General features: G+C 45.0%; 1 protein-coding gene across 15 annotated transcripts in view; it reads left to right on the forward strand.

Annotated features, from left to right (window-relative positions):
• DTNA (dystrobrevin alpha) overlaps nucleotides 1-26,105 on the forward strand; it is a 385,540-nt gene that overhangs the window by 344,346 nt on the left and 15,089 nt on the right. For 14 of the 15 annotated variants that reach the window (XM_073212753.1, XM_073212748.1, XM_073212755.1 and 11 more), the window contains 3 exons: nucleotides 462-559; nucleotides 3,029-3,142; nucleotides 17,077-17,173. In XM_073212753.1, the coding sequence (XP_073068854.1) occupies nucleotides 462-559; nucleotides 3,029-3,142; nucleotides 17,077-17,173 (309 nt within the window). Of the gene's footprint in view, nucleotides 1-461; nucleotides 560-3,028; nucleotides 3,143-17,076; nucleotides 17,174-18,755; nucleotides 19,849-26,105 lie in introns of those variants that run through there. The other variant, XM_017658085.3, reaches the window with a different exon arrangement.

The following is a 26,105-nucleotide window of genomic DNA, read 5'->3' on the forward strand; positions in this document are numbered from 1 at the left end:
AAAGCATGTTGAGCAAAGGAAGAAGTCATATCAACTCTGACTTGAAAACTAGGAAATGTTTGTGCATCACAGTGATTGAACAGCGATTCTGCAGAAAGTGCTTTATAAACAGTAAAGTATTTTTATGCCCACCTGTATCAAGAGGACAGTTGCAGTGGGGACAACACAGCAAGAATGAAATAGCTCCCCAAAGTTAAGTCAGAAAGCTAAGAAACTCTTCCTCCTGTGCTCTGTGTGTTTACCTGCTGGAGAATTCTGCCTGCTCCATTGCAGGGATGTGCTCCAGATCCACAGAAAAGTTGGTCCTTAGCAAAGGAATGGCAATTTGATTTTATGTGTTGGCTTTTTTGTTTTGATAGACAGTTTCTTCCTTCTTGTCTGCATATTCATGATTCCTGTCTTCTCAACCATGTGGGTTCCCATTCCCCATTGTTAAATAACATAAACCACATATTTTACAGCAGCCAACTCAGCAGAGAAGTGTTCCAGACATCGCCTTCACCATTGATGCAAATAAGCAACAGAGGCAGCTGATTGCAGAACTAGAAAACAAGAACAGGTAAATCTTTAGACATACTGACTTTTCCGATCAAAGTTTGCCTTCATTGATAACCTGTAGTCATGCTTTAAAATATGCAGGTGTGTCACCCTGTATGACATTTAAGGGGCATCTAGAGTCAGTGATGCTGGCTCCTGGGATGCTGGTATTCCAATTTTTTAGATATTCAGAAACTTTATGAGAAAACATATTTAGAGCTCAGAGATGCCAATGCAGTCATCATTCTACATCTACACAGTCTCCTCTCCCTTTTCCTGAAACTAGTTTCTGCTACAGTGCTGTCCAAGGCCGCCAGGCCCTCCCAAGCACTAGGAGGGAAGGGTCTCTGCCACACAGAGGCACTTAGGAGGCTGTCCAGGTGGGTTCCCTGTGAGGACCCCAGGCTCAGAGAGGCATCTGACACCACCATCACCCAGTTGTTTGAGCCAACTATTTCCCCGCCCAGTGGCCTGGCTGTGCCACGGGGACCCCCCAGTGCTGGTTGTTAGCCCACTGGTGGACTCTCCTCTCTGAGGGCATGTTTTTAGGTCCAGAGAGAATAAAGAAATGGGAGTGAGAAGAGAAGGCAAAAAGGAGAATTTCCCTTGTCCCTACCTCCTTTCATGGCCCTACCCCATGCCCGAAAAGCACCTCGTCCATCCGAAGCCATCACTGTGTGCCAGCAGCCTCTGGCCCGCAGATCCCAGACCCACATCCCTGAAGCTTATCCAGGTCGCTGTCTGCACCCCAGAACTCACCCCAGGGTCTCCAAGGTGACACCCCAGTGATGAGACCTCTGAGCTTCAGGGTGGGGTAGTTCACCACTGCACCCCATATACCTGTGGCATTTCAGCAAGGATCCTGGGAGGACAGTGCTTCCTCCCAGCACACTCACGGGAGCTAGCTAGGGTTAGACCGGGACTAGGAGTCTTCAGGTTAACTGCAGAGATCACAGCCTATGGAGCTGGACCCATCAGACCACGTATTGGAGACTGTCTGGTATCCGTGGCTTTGAACTAACCCCTGGATCCCCATCACCTCTCCGCCTGCCTTTGAGTGAGCGCAGTCCTGGTAAGGCCTTTCACTGGTCTGTGAGTCAGTGTCTTCACTCATGACGCAGATGGGCGTTGTATACCCCACCGTTGGGGACCAAACGGGCTTGCGAAGGCAGCATGGGCCCTGGTGGGGAGCGGGCACTCAGCGCCCACCACACACCTTGGCAGGCTGCTCCTTGACAAGGCCGCCCCTTCTCCTTCCAGGGCCTAGGGCTCTGTGCTTGAACAAGGAGAGCCAGGAGGCTGGCCTGGAAGTGGTCCAAGGCTCGCTGCTGTCCCGGCTGGGCACAGGGCGGCCCTAGGCTGGAGAGGCACCTGAAGGGTGTGGGATGGCAGCACGGGGCCCCCTGCCCTTCCCAGAGTGGCCCTGTCTCGACAGTTGGATGTATTGGGCTTCCACCGGAAAGTCTTTAAAGAAAAGTTTTCAGTGTGGAAAAACTGGGGCCAAAAAAGGTTGAAAGCCGTGAATTACAGTCCAGCCGTCCCACCACCCCCGACAGGGCAGTGATGGCCATCAGCGTCAGGGTCCTGGGTGGGGGAGCAGGCAGTTGTCAGTCAGCCTTCCAGTGGGAAGCTGACCCCACGCTCACCAGGTGCCCCTTCCGCTCTTACTGCACTGTTCCTACGGCTCCGGAGCTCTTCACTAGGTCCAGGAAGACCGACTGTGACCTTGCCTAACAGCTCCTGTCCCGTGCTGATGACTCACCCGGTGTGCGCCGCCTGCGCTTCCGGGCCGGCCTCACGCCGCCTCCGCAGCGGCAGCCCCGGCCGCACCATGTCCCCACACGGAGGCCGCGCTCCTGCGACGCAGACTCGCTACAAGTGAGCCCTTTTTAGAGCGGTTCTGCCCCAGACTGCCCTCCCTGAGGCCATCGCTAAGGCTGAAAACGTTAAGAGGAGCGTTTTGCCTACCTGGGGGCCCCTCGGACAGATGCAGGGAGAGCAGTTCTCTCCTGGTGCGAACCGGGTGTTTGGCTCTGAGGGGTGAGCACTGTTTGTCGCTGGTTTCCCTGCAAGCACCCCTTCCTTTGAGCTGCAGGTGCTCTCGTGGCGTCAGGCTGTGACCCGGGGTGATGGAAAGCACGTGCTGTCTCCTGAGTGGCCCGGGCGCTTCCGCGGCCGAACTCAGGGCCGCGGCTGACGTTCCTCCCAGGGAGGTGGTCAGAGCCCGGCAAGCACTTGCAGAGCAGGTCCCATGGAGCCTCTGCCATCTGGATGTACTAGAGGCAAAGTCAGTCGTCATTTTCCCGTGGCACCCAGCGAGCTGCAGCCAGCAGCGTGGACACGTGTGGACACATGTGGACATGCTGCTCGGTGAGGCTGACTCTGCCCCCAAACGCAGGCCACCCTTCTTGGCTCCAGGGCTCTGGTGCGCTCAGAGGCTAGTATCCCGGATGTTAACTGACTGTTTCTTACCTTCCTCCTCTGTTCCCAGAGAAATCTTGCAGGAGATCCAGAGGCTGAGGCTGGAGCATGAGCAGGCTTCCCAGGCCACTCCAGAGAGGGCCCAGCAGAACCCCACGCTGCTGGCTGAGCTCCGGCTCCTCAGGTACGAGGGGTCCAGGCCCTGGGGGTGCTAGTGTCTGGGGCTCCGACACAGCTGACTGGCATGCAGCCCCAGGGCTGCTGGCATCTGCTTTCTTTGTGGTAGTGCACACCTAATTGCTGTGGCTTGGGGCCTAGGGAGAAGGTGTTAACAGTTTTCCTGTGACAGAGAAGAGGAAACAGTGTTCTTTAGATCAGAAACAAAATGTCTCACTGGGAAAAACCTAAATTCATTTCTTTTTAGCTATGTGCACTATTGACAAGGTGTTTATGATGCAAGTGATCAAACACACACATGAACGCTAAATAAACATCACATTTGGAAATTCACCTGTAACCCATAAAAGGGGGTCTGATATTCTCTAAACTTTGGTCCCTAATAGCCTTACATACAGATTTTAAAAACATATTTTGTGCCTTCTTGCTCTGCGAATGAATGAGAGCACCTGCTTCCCCTACTCTGGCATAAAATGTTTGAGCTGGGAACTGTCAACTTCATCTGCTTCACCCCCTGAGCTTCATGCCCATCTCTGCGGCAGGAGGGCAGAGCACGCAGAATGGATCGCGCCGGCCCTTGCGCGGGAGGAGGGCATGCTGCAGGCTTCACCTCAGACGGGCTCAGCGCCAGGAATGGGATGCAGCACAAGCCCAGGCCTGCCTGTGTGGCACACAGCACACACGTGACTCCAGAGACACACACCACTCCCCCGTAGAGATGCCGCCGTCCACAGGCGCTCTTAGTCACCACGTGTGACGAGCTTTCCACGGCTTGGATTGGGAGCCCATGCATCCCAAGTGTGCCCCACTCCGAGCCATCCATCCTGTTCACAGCAAGTGTAGATCCTCTTCTCAGAGGCTGTGTCAGAATTAGAGGGCCGCTCACCTCTTCCATGCAAGGTGACTAAGTTAAGCAGGTTCTATGTGGCTGTGCTGGACATCACCATGTCATCACTGACTGCAGCCATGGTGTTTCTGGGGGTTCTTTCCCGGTCCTGCCCTTGTGACATGTCAATGTTTGTGCACACGTGCCCCAGGCCTCAGGCCCTTCCTGCTCTCAGCTGGGACTAGACTGCTTCTCCCCAGGCTAATTCACATGGCCGGAGGGTCGGGTCCCCGAAGGCTAAGAGTATATCTATGGGACCTGCAACTCTTGGAGGCTCCCCGAGGTGAAGGGATCACATCATAGCTTTGAATAATGTAGTGAAAGAAAAGAGAAATTCTTCCTTTTCAACCTATATGATCTCTGGTCCTACCTTCAGAGAGATGAATTAGAAACCCTTCCACCGTCCATCACCCCGAAAGGATGAAAACAAGCAGGAGGAAGTAATATTTCCCATCCTCCTCCCTAAAGCCATATAAAAATAAATGCCTGCTTGAAAGAATCTTTTGCGTGTGAGGATCACATCAGCCTCCAAGCTCTCAAGTTGAAAGTGAAGCCTAATGTGCAGAGAAATACACCTTAACAAAACACGTGGAAATAGAGCAGCCATCGCACCCCAGGTGCCCCTCCCCTGCATTCCCTTCCCACAGGCAGGCCCTCTCCACGGGAGGGCTGTGACTAGGTGTTCCCTGCGAGCGTCTTCCTCCACTCCTACCAGTCGGTATTTGCTCTCGGCAGTGTTAGGTCCCCCTGGGGTGTCCCGGCCTGGAGGGCGGCCTGGGGGGCCTGGGTCACTGGGCTGCTTTCCGCCAATGTTTCTTCCCCTCATCCCACCACCTTGGGATGGACTGACGATGCTGACCATCCTCTTGGACGAGCCCAGAGCTACACTGAGGGGCCAGCTCTGCACGGACCTTCTGTCCCTGCAGCTCTCACTGTCAGCTGACGCCCGCCCCCCCCGCCACCCCAAGGCCAAGGCCCAGGACACGTCAATGGCAGCTGATTCGTCTCTATATTCCACACATGTTCTCTTCCTGGAAGAAAGAAAAAATACCCTCCCTTGGAGGCTATTTCTCTAGATACTTATACACTCATTGGTGTCAAGATTCCCTGACATCCCAGGTGAGGAAACCATGCTCTACATGAACCAAGCTTTACCGTTGGTCATTTCAGACCCTCCAGGAGCCCCCCCAGCAATGGCCTCTTGCACAGGCACTTCAGCCTCTGTGGGGGCGGTGGTGCAGAACAGCCACACTGCTTTGATGGAGGTCTTCATCCATTGCATCCTCTGCAGGCTCTTTCTGAGAACCCAACAGGACAATGGTCTTCCAGCTGGGGAATGGGTAGGGGAAGGAGCAGAGCTGTGCTTCCCATGGATGCCTAGTTTATTTTCATCCCTGACCATTCTCAGTGATCATATCCCCTTTTTACTTTAGCCACAGGAAAGCTGAAAGCCAGGTTGGCCACCGGACCCAGCAGCCAAGTAGGGTTGTGGGATAGTGTTTCTGCGGGCTGACACTCCTACGCACTGAGCTGTATGCTCACTGGCCTGTGTGACTGCTGCCACGGACCAGGGAGATGGACAATGTTCTTATATGCTTTCTGTAGACACGGCAACTGAGATCCCAGAAGTTAAATAAACTGCCAGAGGTCCCACACCATGAGTAGCACGGGTCATTCCATCGCCTTTTCTGGGGTCTAATTACCTCCCTCCTAGACTAGCTCTGGGAGCACTCACTGATTCCCTGCCTCTGGCCCATCTGTGCTGTCATCAGACTTACCTTTCCTTGTCTTTCCTCATTTTACTGTTCAATCCATTCCCTCAACAAACAGTTCTCAAGGGTTGTACCCAGGAGGGAGCTGAAGAACATTCTGTCCCTAGTCTCACAGAATTTGTGCTAAATAATAATCACACAAAAAAAAATATAAGCATAAGCTGAAGCACTATAAGGAATCTTCCTTTTAAAAAAAGTCACAGTCGGAGGCAGAGCCAAGATGGCAGCGTGAGTAGAGCAGCAGAAATCTCCTCCCAAAACCTCATATATCTATGAATATATAACAAAGACAACTCTTCCTAAAATAGAGACCAGAGGACACAGGACAACATCCAGACCACATCCACACATGCAAGAACCCAGCGCCTGGCGAAGGGGGAGAAGAAGGCCACAAACCAACAAGAAGGGAAGCTCTTCCAGCAGTCACTCGTACCAGCCCTGCAAACTATCTCTATCACCAGGAAAAGGCAAAACTACAGGCACACAAAGATCATAGAAACAACACCTGAGAAGGAGACAGACCTAACCAGTCCTCCTGAAAAAGAATTCAAAATAAAAATCATGAACATGCTGACAGAGATGCAGAGAAAAATGCAAGAGCAATGGGATGAGATGCAGAGAAAAATGCAAGAGCAATGGGATGAAGTCCAGAGGGAGATCACAGATGTCAGGAAGGAGATCACAGAAGTGAAACAATCCCTGGAAGGATTTATAAGCAGAATGGATAAGATGCAAGAGGCCATTGAAGGAATAGAAACCAGAGAACAGGAATGTATAGAAGCTGACATAGAGAGAGATAAAAGGATCTCCAGGAATGAAACAACACTAAGAGAACTATGTGACCAATCCAAAAGGAATAATATATGTATTAATATATAGGGGTACCAGAAGAAGAAGAAAGAGGAAAAGGGATAGAAAGTCTCTTTGAAGAAATAATTGCTGAAAACTTCCCCAAATTGGGGGACGAAATAATCGAACAGACCACGGAATTACACAGAACCCCCAACAGAAAGGATCCAAGGAGGACAACACCAAGACACATAGTAATTAAAATGGCAAGGATCAAGGACAAGGAAAGAGTTTTAAAGGCAGCTAGAGAGAAAAAGGTCACTTATAAAGGAAAACCCATCAGGCTAACATCAGACTTCTCGACAGAAATACTACAGGCCAGAAGAAAATGGCACGATATATTTAATGCAATGAAACAAAAGGGCCTTGAACCAAGGATACTGTATCCAGCACGACTATCATTTAAATATGATGGTGGGATTAAACAATTCCCAGACAAGCAAAAGCTGAGGGAATTTGCTTCCCACAAACCACCTCTACAGGGCATCCTACAGGGACTGCTCTAGATGGGAGCACTCCAAAAAGAGCATAGAACAAAACACCCAACATATGAAGAAAGGAGGAGGAGGAATTAGAAGGGAGAGAAGAAAAGAATCTCCAGACAGTGTATATAACAGCTCAATAGCAAGCTAAGTTAGGCAGTAAGATACTAAAGAAGCTAACCTTGAACCTTTGGTAACCACGAACCTAAAGCCTGCAATGGCAATAAGTACATATCTCTCAATAGTCACCATAAATGTAAACAGACTTAATGCACCAATCAAAAGACACAGAGTAATAGAATGGATAAAAAAGCAAGACCCATCTATATGCTGCTTACAAGAAACTCACCTTAAACCCAAAGACAAGCACAGACTAAAAGTCAAGGGATGGAAAAACATATTTCAGGCAAACAACAGTGAGAAGAAAGCAGGGGTCGCAGTACTAATATCAGACAAAATAGACTTCAAAACAAAGAAAGTAACAAGAGATAAAGAAGGCCACTACATAATGATAAAGGGCTCAGTCCAACAAGAGGATATAACCATTCTAAATATATATGCACCCAATACAGGAGCACCAGCATTTCTAAAACAAATACTAACAGAACTAAAGAGGGAAATAGACTGCAATGCATTCATTTTAGGAGACTTCAACACACCACTCACCCCAAAGGATAGATCCACCGGGCAGAAAATAAGTAAGGACACACAGGCACTGAACAACACACTAGAACAGATGGACATCTATAGAACTCTACATCCAAAAGCACCAGTATATACATTCTTCTCAAGTGCACATGGAACATTCTCCAGAATAGACCACATACTAGCTCACAAAAAGAGCCTCAGTAAATTCCAAAATATTGAAATTCTACCAACCAATTTTTCAGACCACAAAGGTATAAAACTAGAAATAAATTCTACAAAGAAAACAAAAAGGCTCACAAACACATGGAGGCTTAACAACATGCTACTAAATAATCAATGAACAAATGAAAATAGAGATCAAGGAATATATAGAAACAAATGACAACAACAACACAAAGCCCCAACTTCTGTGGGATGCAGCAAAAGCAGTCTTAAGAGGAAAGTATATAGTGATCTAGGCACACTTGAAGAAGGAAGAACAATCCCAAATGAATAGTCTGACATCACAATTATCGAAACTGGAAAAAGAAGAACAAATGAGGCCTAAAGTCAGCAGAAGGAGGGACATAATAAAGATCAGAGAAGAAATAAACAAAATTGAGAAGAATAAAACAATAGCAAAAATCAATGAAACCAAGAGCTGGTTCTTTGAGAAAATAAACAAAATAGATAAGCCTCTAGCCAAACTTATTAAGAGAAAAAGAGAATCAACACAAATCAACAGAATCAGAAATGAGAACGGAAAAATCATGACAGATTCCACAGAAATACAAAGAATTATTAAAGACTACTATGAAAACCTATATGCCAACAAGCTGGAAAACCTAGAAGAAATGGACAACTTCCTGGAAAAATACAACCTTCCAAGACTGACCAAGGAAGAAACACAGAAGTTAAACAAACCAATTATGAGCAAAGAAATTGAAATGGTAATCAAAAAACTACCCAAAAACAAAACCCCTGGGCCGGACGGATTTACCTCGGAATTTTATCAGACACACAGAGAAGGCATAATACTCATTCTCCTTAAAGTGTTCCAAAAAATAGAAGAAGAGGGAATACTCCCAAACTCATTCTATGAAGCCAACATCACCCTACTACCAAAACCAGGCAAAGACCCCACCAAAAAAGAAAATTACACACCAATATCCCTGATGAATGTAGGTGCAAAAATACTCAATAAAATATTAGCAAACAGAATTCAACAGTATATCAAAAGGATCATACACCATGACCAAGTGGGATTCATCCCAGGGATGCAAGGATGGTACAACATTTGAAAATCCATCAACATCATCCACCACATCAACAAAAAGAAAGGCAAAAACCACATGATCATCTCCATAGATGCTGAAAAAGCATTAGACAAAATTCAATATCCATTCATGATAAAAACTCTCAGCAAAATGGGAATACAGGGCAAGTACCTCAACATAATAAAGGCCATATATGATAAACCCACAGTCAACATCATACTGAACAGCGAGAAGTTGAAAGCTTTTCCTCTGAGAACGGGAACAAGACAGGGATGCCCACTCTCCCCACTGTTATTCAACATAGTACTGGAGGTCCTAGCCACGGCAATCAGACAAAACAAAGAAATACAAGGAATCCAGATTGGTAAAGAAGAAGTTAAACTGTCACTATTTGCAGATTATATGATATTGTACATAAAAAACCCTAAAGACTCCACTCCAAAACTACTAGAGCTGATATCAGAATACAGCAAAGTTGCAGGATACAAAATTAACACATAGAAATCTGTAGCTTTCCTATACACTAACAATGAACCAATAGAATGAGAAATCAGGAAAACAATTCCATTCACAATTGCATCAAAAAGAATAAAATACATAGGAATAAACCTAACCAATGAAGTGAAAGACCTATACCCTGAAAACTACAAGTCACTCTTAAGAGAAATTAAAGGGGACACTAACAAATGGAAACTCATCCCATGCTCATGGCTAGGAAGAATTAATATCGTAAAAATGGCCATCCTGCCCAAAGCAATATATAGATTTGATGCAATCCCTATCAAATTACCAGCAGCATTCTTCAATGAACTGGAACAAATAATTCAAAACTTCATATGGAAACACCAAAGACTCCGAATAGCCAAATCAATCCTGAGAAAAAAGAATAAAGTAGGGGGGATGTCACTCCCCAACTTCAAGCTCTACTACAAAGCCACAGTAATCAAGACAACTTGGTACTGGCACACGAACAGAGCAACAGATCAGTGAAACAGATTAGAGACTCCAAACATTAACCCAAATATATATGGTCAATTAATATTTGATAAAGGCACCATGGACATACAATGGGGAAATGACAGCCTCTTCAACAGATGGTGCTGGCAAAACTAAACAGCTATATGTAAGAGAATGAAACTGGATCACTGTCTAACCCCTTACACAAAAGTAAATTCAAAATGGATCAAAGACCTGAATGTAAGTCATGAAACCATAAAACTCTTAGAAAAAACATAGGCAAAAATCTCTTGGACATAAACATGAGCAACCTCTTAATGGACATATTTCTCTGGGCAAGGGAAAGAAAAACTAAAATGTGCAAGTGGGAATACATCAAGCTGAAAAGCTTCTCTACAGCAAAGGGCACCATCAATAGAACAAAAAGGTACCTACAGTATGGGAGAATATATTCGTAAATGACAAATCTGATAAAGGGTTGACATCCAAAATATATAAAGAGCTCACACACCTCAATAAACAAAAAGCAAATAATCCAATTAAAAAATGGGCAGAGGAACTGAACAGTTGTTCTCCAAAGAAGAAATTCACATGGCCAACAGACACATGAAAAGATGCTCCACATCACTAGTTAGCAGAGAAATTCAAATTAAAACCACAGTGAGATATCAACTCACACCAGTAAGGATGGCTAGCATCCAAAATCTAACAACAACAATTGTTGGTGAAGTTGCAGAGAAAGGGGCACCCTCCTACACTGCTGGTGGGAATGTAAATTATTTCAGCCATTGTGGAAAGCAGTATGGAGGTTCATCAAAATGCTCAAAACAGACTTACCATTTGACCCAGGAATTCCACTCCTAGGAATTTACCCTAAGAATGCAGCAATCAAGTTTGAGAAAGATAGATGCACCCCCATGTTTATCACTGCACTGTTTACAATAGCCAAGAATTGGAAGCAACCTAAATATCCATTGGTAGATGAATGGATAAAGAAAACGTGGTACATATACACAATGGAATACTACTCAGCCATAAGAAGAAGGCAAATCCTACCGTTTGCAGCAACATGGATGGAGCTGGAGGGTATTATGCTCAGTGAAATAAGCCAAGCAGAGAAAGCGAAATACCAAATGATTTCACTCATCTGTGGAGTATAAGAACAAAGGAAAAACTGAAGAAACAAAGCAGCAGCGGAATCACAGAACCCAAGAATGGACTAACAGGTACCAAAGGAAAAGGGACTGGGGGAGGATGGGTGGGTAGGGAGGGATAAGGGGGTGGGAAGAAGAAATGAGTATTAAGATGAGCATGCATGGTGGGTAGGGAGAAAGGGGAGGGCTGTACAGCACAGAGAAGACAAGTAGTGATTCTACAACATTTTGCTATGCTGATGGACAGTGACTGTAAAGTGGTTTATAGGGGGAACCTGGTATAGGGGAGAGCCTAGTAAACATAATATTCTTCATGTAAGTGTAGATTAATGATAAAAAAAAAAAGAAAGAAAGAAAGAAAAGGGGGATTACTCCCTAATAGGATAAAACTAACTGTAAATCAACGATTAATGCATGCTTTAAATATCCTTAATTTTGATCAGTTAAAGGGTGTCAGATGATAGGCTATCAGGTACATTTTTCTGATAATATTCCTTTCTCTTAAAAAAAAAAAGCAGTTCCTGTGTGGTGACCTCCAACGAGTTCTACACAATGGTATAAAGGGCATATCAAAGTGTGGGCAAAGGGTCTGTTTGTGTTTATACAGAGGATCAAAGCCTTATTCGGGTACCCAGAAAATGAACTAAGATACGATATGAAGAAGAACTTCCAACATCAGCACTCTCTGGAAGAGTCATACCAGAAGATGATCACCAAAAAACCTCAACAAAGATCCAGGTGATGCTGCAGTTGTAGCTGCATTCATCCCACCGGTTCCTGGACTTGCCATTGGAATGAAGAAGGAGATATCTAAGTTGGCCTGTGCATACAGTAAAACAACAAATTTGACTGGATCTATACTGTTGGAACTCAACCAAGAATTAGGAGAAGTGCAAGTTGTAGCACTCCAAAATCTTACGACTACAGACTATCTACTGTTAAAAGAACATATGGGATGTGAACAGTACCCAGGAATGGGTTATTTTAATTTGTCTGATTTCTGTCAGACTGTTCAAGTTCAGTTGGGCAATATCCACCATATCATAGATAAGTTTTCACAAATGCCTAGGGTGCCTAACTGGTTTTCTTGGTTTCACTGGAGATGGCTGGTAATTATAGGTCTGCTTTGGTTATGTAACTGTATTCTCCTATTATGTTAATGTGTGTATGCAATTTAATTAGTAGTTTAAAACCTATACATGCTTAAGTTACTCTACAAGAAGATATCTCAAAGAAATAATCAATCTTCCCATGTTATCTTCCCTCTGCTACTCCTATAGCTTTTCTTCTTCCTAATTACAACCCTTAAATAGAGTTCGTGCCTCATATCGAATTTACCAAGTATCATAATTCTTCCAAGTGGTAAAGATACCTCAAGACAAATACTGGGCATAAAAGCCACAGGGCATAAATCTGCAAAGAAGTAAAAAGCTAACCTTTTCAAACAATATTGTCTCTCTCTCACTTACCAACTTTACATTTCCCTGTATGGCCCCGGAAGATGACTGGTTAGCCAGAGACGGGTAAGGTTCCTCAAGGGAGGAACGACCTAAGACAGGCACAATCGCAGGGGGGCCATCAGGTGAGAAATTGGGGATCAATAGAGGTGAGGCTTAGAACCTCACCCCCCCCTGTTTTGAGAGCAATCTTCTGCATCTGTGGATGTTTTATTGCCCTTGTCTAGCTTGGATTAACACTTAGTCCATAGGCACACACCTGATCATCTAAATTTGCTCTCTTACAGCACTAAACTATGTTTTCTACCTTTATCTTGCATCTACCTACTACTTCAGCATTTTATTAAAAATAAAAATAATAATAATAATAGGAGAAATGTGGGATCAACATATAAATCAAGTACAAAAATCAAACAAATATTCATATTTGACCTGATTGTTTATAGTTCATAATGTGTGATCAAAACTGAAAGTTTCTGTGATGACTGTCCTTGCACTGTTCACCATGTAAGAACTTATTCACTATGTAAGAACTTGTTCACCATGTAAAAAAAAAAAAAAAGTACGTGAGGTGGCTGAAAAAAAAAAAGAAGATTTTAGGAAGGACAGACTGCATATTTAATACTATTTGGCATACTGAAGAAAGGATCCCAAGAGGCAGAAGGGCCTTTTGCAAGTACACACTGAAGTCAGCACTGAAGAGCAGAGGGGCTTTCAGTAGTAAATTATCCCAGAATTTTTGATGCAATTATTAGAATCAAGCAATATAAGATAGATATTCCAATAAAAGAAGGAAATGCAAGTAAAACAGTAAGTAATCTGCTTTTGTAAATATATTAGTAAATACATCAAATAATCTATTATTTGAAATATAAAAATATTTGTTATGCAAATACAATATAATGGACTTGTGAACTGAATTGTAGAATTTATTGGAATTAAAAGTAAATAACTAAAATTTAAAAAAAATTTTTTTTTAAGTCATAGTCATCAAACCTGTCCTTCCCTACAGTCTGAACAGGCTGTGCTGAGGAAGGGCGTTTGAGTTGAGTATGAAAGATGGATGCACAGGGAGGGGCTTGGATTGCTAAATAACGGTCTCCTACGGGGAAGACACATGGGCAAGCGAATCCAGCACACTTCCATGGACCTATGAGGCCTGTCCACCTGGAGCACAGTGACTGAAGCCGTGCGCAGTGAAGGTGGGGTTGGAGATGTCGGGAGGGGTGGACATGGCACTATGCTGCTGTGCGGACCATCCTGAGGGCAAGGCTGTTTGTCCTGCAACAGGAAGCCATTGGCAGAGGGCAGTTCACTTCAAGCTAGCACAGTGGGTGAGCATATCAGATCAACCAGCCTCCTGCGAGCCTGAGATCTTCCTCCAGTGTCAAGCTCTATTAATAGATTCAAGAATACAGGCCACCAGGAGGCACAGATGAGGCAGAGAAAGGTCTGGAACATTCCCTACGGTCCCTCCCCGCACTGGTTGCGGGACCTGTTGCCACAGGGTCTGTGAGCCCTTCCCGCATCTCCACTCCACGAGGAACTGGCATCTCCTCCTCTGTGATGGCACCCGGAGCAGCTCACTTGGACTTTTATTACACACTCACCATCATTGTTCTGAACTCATTCTCTCTCCCAGTTACACAAAAACTATATCCAACCCATTTTATTCACAGTGTCTTAGAACAAAAGTGCTAAATGACTGTTTATGGAATGAGTAGATAAATTTCAGAATCACTACAAGAGAGCTGAAGAGCTGTGTTTGCAAACCTTCTCTAGTGAGGAGAACAGTTACTGGCACTGTGAAGCAACTTCACCAATCTGAAGAAAAACAAGTATAATTTTTCATGTTCATCCCTTGCCTAAAAAATAAGCATCATACTCACTAACCAAAATGTTACATTCTTTTTAGTATATATGACATTATTACTTGAGAAAACTTGTTAATGTACAGTGACCTTTTTTTGTTGTTGTTTTACCAATTAAATGGAATTGTAATCTCTGGTACAAGTCTGCAGTTCCCACACTTGAATTTCACAAACCAGTTTAATTTTTTTTATTATTTTTGGGAAACAACATAAAATCAAATACATCTTGTTTTAAAATACAATGACTTTTTAAAAAACCACCATCTGTTATCATAATAGTTTCATATATGATATTCTACATTTTTTACTTTTTATTTTGAAAAAAATTTAAGCCTACACAAGAGTTGTAAGAACATCACAGTGGATTTCCTTCGGGGCCTCACCACCTGGAAACTGCAGACAGTTGACAGGCCTCCAGCTCCCTATATTTGTTTATGGATAGAAAACATACGCATTTTTTATTAGCCATTTGAGAGGAAGTTGCAGATCATAACACTTTATCCCTAAGTATTTATGTGTGCATTTTCTAAAAGAAAAAGGTATTTTCTTAGATAACCATGGCATTATTATCAAACTCGGGAAAATTAATATTGATGTTTATTATTATCTAATTAACAATTTATATTAAAATTTTGCCTACTGTCCCAATGCTATCCTAAAAGAAAGTAGGTTTTAACACACATACAAAATTAGAAATAATCTGACAGGCTTTCAGAATAAAAGACATTCCTTTAGAGGAATATATTTAGCTCTGTGAATGTAACATCACTATTAGGCAGTATTTTCTCATTCCTCTTTGGGACAATGGTGGCTACACCACAGGTTTGTTATCAGAACTGCATTTGGCAATACCCAGTGTAGAGAAGATTAAACAAAGACATTATTAAGTGAATGGTTTTTTTTAAAGTTAATTCCATCAAATGCATGAAAAGAGTGAATGTCATGTATTGAAAGATTATTACTGTAAAATAAATTTACAAATAAGGTTTTGTTGCTGTTGATTAATTCTAAATTAATACTAGTTAACTTTTTCTGATAATTTTTAGATGCCTCTCCGTACTCCCCTCAACTATTAGAATTTTACTTCCGCCTTCTTCCCAAAGTGCTCCTAGGGCCAAAAGTTACAGAGCAGGACCTAGAAGAGAGATCAGAAACCTTACTTTCCCTTCAAGCATCCTGTGGATGTTCATGGACACATGTCCACAGCATCAGAACCACTAGTGGACATGCCAGTGGGGAGTATTTTTGAATGGTCAAGACTTTCAGAATCAGAATTCTGCAGCTCAGGAAGACAAAGACTGAATTAAGACACCATGAAAGTCCATAAAATTATGATGCAACTTGTCCTCAAGATTCAGATCAGAGGCAATTATAAAGGGGATTGAAGGATGGGTTGCTCCGGAGTAAGCCTTGATAGCAGTAAAAACCAAAAATACAAATATATTCAAATGGAGTTGAGATATATTTATAAATTTTAAATCCATAACTCACTATGGAGAAAGCAAATTTGAAACCTCATTTATTTCTGCAACCTTTACCCCACAAAATACCCCTCAATTGCATGAGTCACTGACCCAGCTCAGTATGACATTTCTACATCATCAGCCTTCCATTTCAGAACCCCACCGTAGCTCCACTTAGTTCTGCCTGTGCCATTGAGACCCTCCACTCACACCCATTCACACACCAACACTCATATCCAGCATTTCAAACTCAGGCAGAAGCCTTTGGGGCAAGGAAAAAGTACATTGTTCAATAATGGTCATGAAATCAGAGATTTGGAATTGATTTGAAAAATATACTTCAGAAATGTGAACCATCAATATTTTTTGTACTGTTACATTTTTTCCCCTTTTAAATATATTTTTGCTACCTTTTACTGTTAACATAAATGATATAGATCATCCTGTGTGGTTTCCATTCTTGCTGACAGTTTCATAGAAGTTCTGCAAAACAAAACAAAATCTAACACACACAAAGCTTGTAGATTATTTTTGGTTAGAACAATTGTGTAGGATTGCTTTATTCTGACTTCACCTGCTGGAGCTGAAGCCAAACCAGAACATTTAGATTAACCATGACAACTATATGCCCTGGGTATTTCACCTCAGAGAGGCTACACGTCGCATACTAAGAATGGAAGAGATGAAAAACGTACTTTCCTATACCTGGTTTCAAAACACTAGGGCCATCAGCATGTTCTGTGGGATGCACAGGAGGGTCCTGGGCTTGGTCTTTGGCATTGGTCTCTGTCAGTGACACTATGATTTTTCTTCCTCGGCTCATGGGAACCTGGTGGCACAGTGCGGGTCCCACAACACAGAAAGCATTCAGAAAAGATTTACTCAGCATAGAAGAGGGAAATACCCAACAGGATTTGTATTCTGTTTTATTCTGTTTTTTAGTATGTTTTATTCTGTTTTACTAACAAGAAACATATACCTCAAGCTTTAATTGTCCATTCATCGGACAGCAATTCCCTGCCTGTTACCCATGCGAAAGACCCAAGAATGCCCCTTTTCAGGTGGTCCACTAACACCACAAGATCGGGAAGTATAATTAGCTCAGCGAGTTGAATGTTGTTCTGATGACAACTGTTTCTTTCTTAGACAGCGCAAGGATGAGCTGGAGCAGAGAATGTCTGCTCTCCAGGAGAGCCGGAGAGAGCTAATGGTCCAATTAGAGGGTCTCATGAAGCTACTAAAGGTAAGATGTTTTAAATAAATTTTTGCTAGACTTGTGACTGGCATTTGCAAAAAAATTTTGCACATAATGTGCAATGTTTTTTTACAATTACTTTATGTGAGTTCCCCAAAAATGTGGTTTTAAACTCACATATAAAATTTTTTCTAAGACACATCAAATGATAGCTGTCAATTAGAGGGCTTTCCTGGAACCAGACTACTGAGGTCCTCCATGGAAAAACTTCCTGGCTTTTTTCCAGTTCCTATGTGCATGAAAGTAATAAATGTAGATTTCTTTAGAAATATTTTACTTTTAATAGCCCTCAGCATTCTGAATAAATTGGAAAGAAGCTAATGTCTAATTCAGAAAATGAAGATTTAGCCATTCACAAATTTTGGTGATTATAGTTTTAGCAAGAGGAATAACCATTAATTTCAATGAAATATTTTATCTCATCTGTGATAGCAAGTAAGTCATATAACTTTAATGGGTCTCAAATGCAAACTGTAAATGGGAAGATACCCTTGCTTTTCTGCAGGCAGAGTGTTTCATAAGATGATCTATAGAGGTCCTCTGCAGAGTGCTGTGCCTGTTACTCTCATTGGGAGGTGGCATTCTTCCTGTCATGAATGCTATTCCCGTCCTCAGTAAACACCAAATTACATTTCACGTGGAAAGTAGACTGGCCATGGCCACACGTCCACCACCAGCCATTAGCAGGGTCATCATGCTCTGCTCACTGGGGTGCTCATCCTGCCGGAAGCGCACAGGCATAAACGGTCAGGGGCTGGGACGTGACATGGCGAAGGCGGAGCTGGAGCTCAGAGAGGACAGGCCAAGTCGGCAGCTCGCCCCAGGGGACAGGGTGCCCGGCTTGGAGCTCACAGGCCCCACAGCCCCGGCGCACTGTTGCTTATGGTTTCTGTACACGTTCTTCCTCCCTTTCTCCCTTCCTTTCTTTTATTTAACAAGTGTGTTGAAATCTGTGTCCCTGGCACGGATGTAAGTGTAAACTTCTTTCTTTTGTTTTCTTTTTGAATTATTTGTTGGCTCTTCCTGCCATCAGTGTGGGAAATGCTTGCATGTCATTGAACCAAGTTTAGTTTTCAGTGTGTCAGATGTGTGTAGTGTAGAATTCAGGTTTTGATGCTAAGTCAGGACTAGATAATTAATAATGCTTCTGCCCTATTATCTCATTCTAAGATTCAGAAAAGCTCTTTCTGCTTTCCTCCCCCAATGTACCAAATGAAGAGGGCCAGTGCCCTCACTGAATGACAGGAAACCTGAGCAACAGCCCCCTCCTTGTATTCCCATAGCCTCTGTCAGCCTAGCAGGTGGGCAGGAGTCTATTTGCCAGCAGCCCTCTAGTCTCCCACCTGGCCTCACTGAGCAGTCTTTTGCATTGGAGTGCACACCCACCACCACACAGAGGGAGACCTGGGCACACGGAGGAGAGAGATGGGTCTGCACAGACTTGGAAATAAAGTCACCAACTGGCGTCAAGGCCATGGGGGCATTTTCCCGCCCCCGCGTCCTTCGTGCTGCGCGGCTCCTCCTTGGAACCCTGGGTAACCTAACTGTCACCGATTCAATCTTTCTGTAGGAAGAAGAGCTGAAGCAGGGAGTCAGTTGTGTTCCCTATGGCAGGTCTTAACTAACAGTGGAGGCCGTCCTGCTTTTTTTCCCATTGCTTTTGCCTCTAACGAATGTTCATGCTTCAGTTTGGAAAGAAAAAAAGTACTGATTGCTTCCTTTTCAATGTAGTACTTGAACTGAGATAAAATGTGGCAGTTTTTGTAACTATTTACCATTGGCACCAGAGGAAGAACTGTTTCGTCTTTTAAGAGGAAACCAATTGTGATTTGTTGTAAACTTTTTAGATCTCCAGGGGCCTGAGTTTCAAACCAGTCATGCTTTTCTGGGCTGGCAATCAGCCCCTTCTCTCAGTAGAAAGACACCCAACCTAGGAGAAAGCCCACAGCATGAGAGGCTGGCCCCCCACCTCACACAGTGGACACGCAGCCTGGCCTCCACTTCACTGAAGAGGTGCTGCACCTCTCTTTCTAAAAATCAACCAATTACATCTCTTTTTTGTTGCATAATTATTAAGCCCTGTTCCTCACACTCACCAGAATGTACTCAATTCCCGTTGTTCCCCAAGCACAGTCCCTACTGTCGGGTGACAGTAATCTCTACAGAATAGGTAACTTTCTGCTTCCTCTGATCACCGGGAGCCTTTCTGCTCTAGGAGTCCACAGGGTCCGTATATACATCTTCTCTGGAAATAGGAGCATTGGGATTCTCTAATTGTACCCTAACTGAAGTCCTGTGTCTGACCCTGTGGGCAGTTCAGAAGCCAGCAGAGGGAGCAATATACTAAAAAAAATAAAATAAAACATAGAAGCAAAATAAAAGCAGCTTTGACTTCAAGTGCATGAACCAAGCTGTGTATGACAATCTATCCCACTTGGTAGTGTTATCACAGAAGCTCCCATTATTTCCGTGGCTTGATTAAAACCACAGCCTGTCCAGCTTCAACGTCTCTTTGGATTCTCCTGCTTTCTCTTCCCTGTTATTCATTGTGTTTGTGTGTAACAAAGACTGTTTGCCAAATGCTGGACACGTCTTTACCGTTCATTCCCATGGCCTGTAAACAAGGAAAGTGTAAAAGACAATAAAGGCAATGTATCACACTGTTTTGTATTTTGTGAAAAAATTACTGAAGTCAAACTTCAGGGAGAGACAGTCCCCTGGTGAAGGGCACCCCTCTGTGGCCCGTGTAGTTACCCAGAGTACACAAGTGGGAAATTGCTGTTGTGCTTCCAACACACTTAGATCATGGTAGAGAAAAGCACCTTGCGGGGTGCTTCTCTGCAAACAGCCTCTTCTTTCCGGCCTCCTACTCAGCATGTGCATGGAAAGGAAGTAAGGCCCCACTACACCTGCTCCTTCTAGGGGAGACACAAGGACAGCCTTGCTCTATCCATCTTCCTCCGGGATCCCTGCTCTACTGTTTCCCAGGCAACCCATTCTTGAAAGGCTCAGGGGACCAGGAAGTTCCTAAAGCAATGTCTGCGCAGAGCTTAGCAGTTGAAAACCGGATAGGTGCCTGGAGCCCAGCCGCAGCAGTGCCTGTAGAAGAGCTTTCCTGCCTCCTTTGCCCGCTTCTCCATGGAGCCAGGAGCAGCCATGTCTGCGATGGTGGCCAGCAGTGGGCACTGCTGCGTCCATCCCGCGGGCCACTGTTAGTGGCACTGAGAGGCCCGTGGGCGTGGTCTGGGTGGGCCATCTGCCCATCTCACACATTTCTTTACTCGCTTCAATACTCAAGCCTCTTTTCAAAAAGAAGCTGCAGCAGCTTACAACAAAACACATAAACAAGGACTAGAAAAATCTAAAACTAAATGAAAGAAAATGCAAATATGCTCATGGTAGGGACAAGGGTGTTGCTCTGAGCTTCCTGGCAAAGAGGCAAAAAGGGAAAACATATTATTGGTTTTATTACAACAGAATTGCCAGTTCTCAGGGGACCAAAACTTCTGTTGGCATAAAATGAAAAAGATCTTCACTCAGTGCATTAGAGCAGGAGTACTGACTAATGAAACGGACAGATGCATGTGGATGATTCCTACACTGACCTTCAGTCAAAATTAAAGACTGAGCTCCATATGCCCAAGCCTGTAGAGACAGTTCTACAAGGAAATAAACAAATGCTGTCCAAATATATAGGCCTCTCGTTGTACAACATGATCTAAGGAGAGAATTTAGAGGTTTTAGTCTGTCATCTGCTTGCCTCTAAATTCTGCTTTTATTTATTTATTTATGTCCCTTTGAGGGACATCCTCTTTATAAAATCAGATTTAAGACACTGCACACAACAAATTGTGCTTGATTCAATAACCTCTGCTTGTTTTATCATAACTGTGTGGTTCCATGTATTTTATTATACTGGTATATATAATTCCTCCTTACACTGTTTCTTGTTAGAGGTAATGCATGAATTTGTCCCCCTTGAGTGGAGAACATGAATTTTTTTAAAAAAACAGTATCTGTAATACAATATGATGATTATGATATCATAAGCAATAAATTTATTTTTACAAAACTTGAATCAAAATGATCCTACCCTCTTTCTTCCTTGTGTATTTTTAAGATTTATTGGAGGAACCATAAAAAGAACACTTGTAAAAAATTTAATAATGAAGGCAGTCAGCACATAACTGTAATGATGATGTCCCAGAGTCTCTGGCTTACCACCAGTCTCAAGGACTACACCCCGGTTGGGGGCCAAGGAGCCCGGCTGTGAGGTCTCAGTAAAGATTTTCTTAGGTCACTGCAGTTGGATCTGAGTTACAGTGGGCCCAGCTCTTCAATCACAGCTGTAAGATCTTGAGTAAATCAGTTAACTTCCTGGTAATTTATTTCAAACATACTGACATCACATGGCTCACAGGGTTGTATAGATTCAAAGTGATAATGGATGTGAAAGCACTTCGTAAACTACGACATGCATATCAGATTCCAGTACAAAAGTATATACGTATGTGTACACATGCACATGAGGATATGGAAGCTTTTCTTATTTGACTCATATTTTACACACACACACACATGCACACACTTTTATTTCCCAATCAGGGGAAGGAAGTCTAACGCTGTTCCAAATCCCTCTCCTGCCCCCATTCCCTTCTCTGAGCACCACTGGGTGTCTGGTGATGGTCTCCCAGGCCCCACTTCTTCTGGGCATGTCATGGAATATGAACAGCCCAGAAGTGACAGTTCAAGCAACTTGGGCTCAGCTCCCTCTGTTCCCTGCTCATCCTCTGGTGGATAGGCTGTGGAGCCGTGGAGCCATCAGAAGTAATGGCCAGGGAGTGGGGAGGTGATTCACATCATAATCAGCTGCAATATTAGAACTGACATTAGTGTTTAAAAGCACACCCTTCCAGATACTCTCTCTCTCACACACACTTTTTTTAAAATCAGGGATCAGTTAACTAATTCTAGAAAAGGAAAAATTATTTCTCTGCCTAAAACCCTTTTAAGATGCCCCTCTAGCTCAGGATAGAGTTTAGTCCCTTTTAGGACACTGGACGCCCCATGCACACTGTGCCCTTCCCAGTTGCGTCCCCTCACTCCCCACCGTGAGCCTGTGCTTCAACCCCATGGGCCTCCTCACCCCATGTGCACAATCCTCACACCTCCCACACTTGCTCATGAGAATCCATGGCTTGGAAGGCCCTCTGTCCTCCCAGGCCTTCCTCTCTTCTGCCTGGACATCTCCACTATGAAGACCCAGGTCAAAAGATGGCTCCTGCCTGACCGGTCAGAATGCGTCCCCACAGCCCCTGGGGACAGTGACAGTGCCGGGAGAAAAAATGGGAACAGGGCTGAATGTCACTGACCACCACTCTGCCGAACCTTCCCAGGCTGCCAGGTAAAACCAGGCCTGGCGGCGCTGCCTGCTCAGCCACCCTGGGGGACAGACTTCCAGGGGAGGCCACCTGCTCTGCCATTCCCTCCAGGCTGTGCCGGCCCAGCAGTTAGGTATTTGGTCCTATCCTTGACACATCCCTACTTTCTGGTGCTGAGCGGAAACCAAAATACTTCCTTGAAAAGGTCAGAAAATTGATGGATCTTTGTCAGACTTTTTAAAAATTGATACAGCAGCAGACTGAGTGGGCTCAGAGGATGGATTTCTCACCTATTCTTTGGGAAGAGAGCTATTTTAAATTCACCAAGTATGATGTATGTTTTCCTTGTTCCATAAATCAACTCTCTTTTCTGGACTTTTAGCTCTGTGTACAGACCTGTATGGACCATTCTCCCTTACACCTTTGCTCCATTAATCACTGCAGTAGTTTCCAAGAAAGGATGTGCACAGAGGTTATCATGCCAACTCCTCTAAAATTGTCAGCACACAATGACACTTCCCGGCCAAGCCAGAGGCTGTGATTCTACAGAGGACACCACCCAAGGAAGTGAGGGTGAGAAGCCTCTGCAGCTGCCCACCACCACAAGGCTGCCCCCTCTCCTAGTGGCCCAGCACAGCGGGAGGGAAGGCCGGAGGGCAACCGCAGGGTAGATCCGAGGGAGGGACTGTGCACCATGCGGCCTTGAGAGACAGGCCGGGGTCGCCCAGGGTCCTGCCCGAGCTCAACAAAAACCTGACGTGACTCAGGAGTTGTGAGCTGCTGGGAAGATGTGCTGTGTCTTGTCTTCATCACAGAATCTTCCACTTAAATTCTTCACATAATCACCTTGAAATCATACCACTTAGAGATCCACCTAGGGGATGGCAGCTAGTAGGCATTCTCACATTGGTATAATGTAGATTCTGTCCATTTTTTTCCCTGAACAGGTAACTACAGTCACTTCTTTTTCTCTTAGCTCAGAACCACTAATAGGAAGAAAGGCTAGGGGGCATTGGCTGCAGAGACGAGGTGCGGGGCAGGCAGAGGCAGGGTGGGAGCGCCTCAGCAGGCAGTCACAGAGGCGAGAGTCAGGCAGGAGCCCAGGCAGGGCTGCACGAGGTCTGAGCAAGGGCGCGCTCCCCGGTGCTGGGGGGCCTAGGGGGCCCCAGAGCAGCCTCATCTGCAATCACTGGGCCGCGTGAGCTCCAGAGCCTCAGAGACTCAGGAACACAGCACAGGTGCCACACAAACAGCCTCATGTCACCTATGCGACGGCATGTGCTACTCGGTGAATTACAGATTTGTAGGTAAGAGGCTGTGGGCCTGTATTTCTGTGCTGATCGGTGAAGAGCACAGAGCCCCTTCCATGGCTGGGTCCCCTCGCTGTTCCCGTGCCCAGCAATTCTGAGGGCTGCCTGGTCCAGGGAACTGCAGGCCACTGCCTCACTGCACTCATGGTTCTGTGACCTGTGGCTGCCAGACACTGCTGTTAGTGATGCCCAGAGGAGGTGCGGGGTGGCTGGCACAGTGGGACAGCTGGGTGAGGGGTCCCGGGCTCACCCATCCTGAGAAGCGTATGAGGTGTGGGGGAAAAGCCTGGGCTGGGGGACCCAGGGCGGGCATGGTGTCAATCTCTGCCACCCACTGGCTCAGAGGTCTGGGGTGGCCTGATAAGTGCCTTTGGGCCTCAGTTTGCTCACCTGAGAGATGGGAACAGTAGTACCTGATGTGGTTGTTAGGGGATTGAGTGAGGCAGTGGGGCTTAAAGCACTTTATGGACCAGAATTTGCTTCTCTAATAGAAGCTACCATCACCCCTAGCACTGATTGTTGGGGGAATGAAACAAAACAACATATGTATGCCGTAAATTACATCAAAAGTGGAGTTGTATTGTTACTGTGACCCTTCTACTGCAGAAGAGGGCCTAGTTTCCCAGAGCTGCAAGGGCAGCCCAGACTGTGCAGCCAACAGGGCTCTTCCTCCATCAGCCTCTCTGTGCACCCTCCCACCTCCAGGACCCCTCCCTGCCGGCTCCCTGGTAAATAGAAGCCTTGAAAAGGAGGCATAGGAGGGGCTGTGGGCTGATCCTCGGGTCCCTGCCAACAGCTGTCTCCCTGGGGGAGCCCTCGTCACCATAGCCCATCCTGTCCTCTGTGGCCCGCTGCAGCAGGGCCCCCAGGCTCAGGCACAGCCTGCACATGCCTGCTCCATCTCCCAGGCAATCTGCTCCCAGAACACTGGGGTCCCAAGTGCACACTCAGAGTGACACCAGCTACTCGGGGCTGCAGAGAGATCAGTGAGCACGTGGACACCCTTCAAACATGGCACAGGAAGCAGGGGAGCTGTGGAAGCTCAGAAGCGGGTTTCAAGGCAATGAAACTGAGCGGCCACAGTCTGCTGGGGAGACCAGACCTGTCCGCCTGGCATAGGGCACGGGGAACCGCCAACTTCTCGCCCTGGGGCCTGGACAGGCCACCCCGAGGTACTGTTGGAGTGAAAGTGCCTAGCCTGTGGGCATCATAAGAGTCCTGTGCTGTTCCATTTTGCTTTGTTTTAGTTCTGGATTTTTTTCAATTTAGAGACTTGACCTTCATGTGTGAGGCTGAGCCCTGGAAAGCTAACCGCACAGCCTTTACAGGAATGGTGTGTGCCTTGCTGTGAGCCATGGGGAGCTAACCGACTGCTAGGCACCCGCCCCAGTGGCTGCCTCAGTGGGACGGGGTGGGGGTGAGGCGCCCTGGGCCAGCCCGGTGGGATGCCCGGGGGTCTCAGCGCATGTCCTACTCGGCATGACTCACTTCCCCTGCAGGCTAGTGATCGAGACAGGGAACATTTTCAAGAGACCTCATTTTAGAGACAAAGCGTGAGATCCGAGGTGCAACAATCTCATGGCAGTTTCTTGCTGACAGAGAATTTCTGTCATGCAGAAGTAAACAACTTCCAGTGGTTTTCTACTTTCTGCTTTACTCATTTTTAAATCTTACTCTTCTTACTGCTACCATACTGCTTTTCCATGGGCAAAGAGGACATTTTCTACAGGAAATAGCAGCCAAAAATTAGAAACAAAGATTTCTGTTTTCTCTTCCCTATCTGAATCCCTGAATCATAGAGCAATTTGACAAATTGGCTTTTACTTTACAATAGGAACTAAACAATTTATACCTCCTTTGACTCCTCATTTGAGATTTAATATGCACAGTATTGCATGACATGATTTGAGCTATAAATCACCCTCTACAGATAATGCCAGGACAGACAGGTTGAAAATTCAGAAACTGTTTTAACCACCTCCATTCCAAATAGTCTTCTACTTTATATTTAAAACTTTCTCCTTAAATGTATTTTTATTCTATATAGAACTTCTTTAGGGAGAGAACATACACCTTGTAATTACTGCTGATTAACAGTAGCTTCATTACGTGGTGCACATCTCATATATTCTAGAACAATGCTATACTAATATTAGCTTTCAATACGTAACCAAAACTTTAGATTATATACATAAGGTCTTAGATTGTCTGCTCCTGCACTCAGGTTTA

This window comes from Manis javanica, chromosome 9, assembly GCF_040802235.1.
Source record: "Manis javanica isolate MJ-LG chromosome 9, MJ_LKY, whole genome shotgun sequence".
Lineage (NCBI taxonomy): Eukaryota > Metazoa > Chordata > Mammalia > Pholidota > Manidae > Manis > Manis javanica.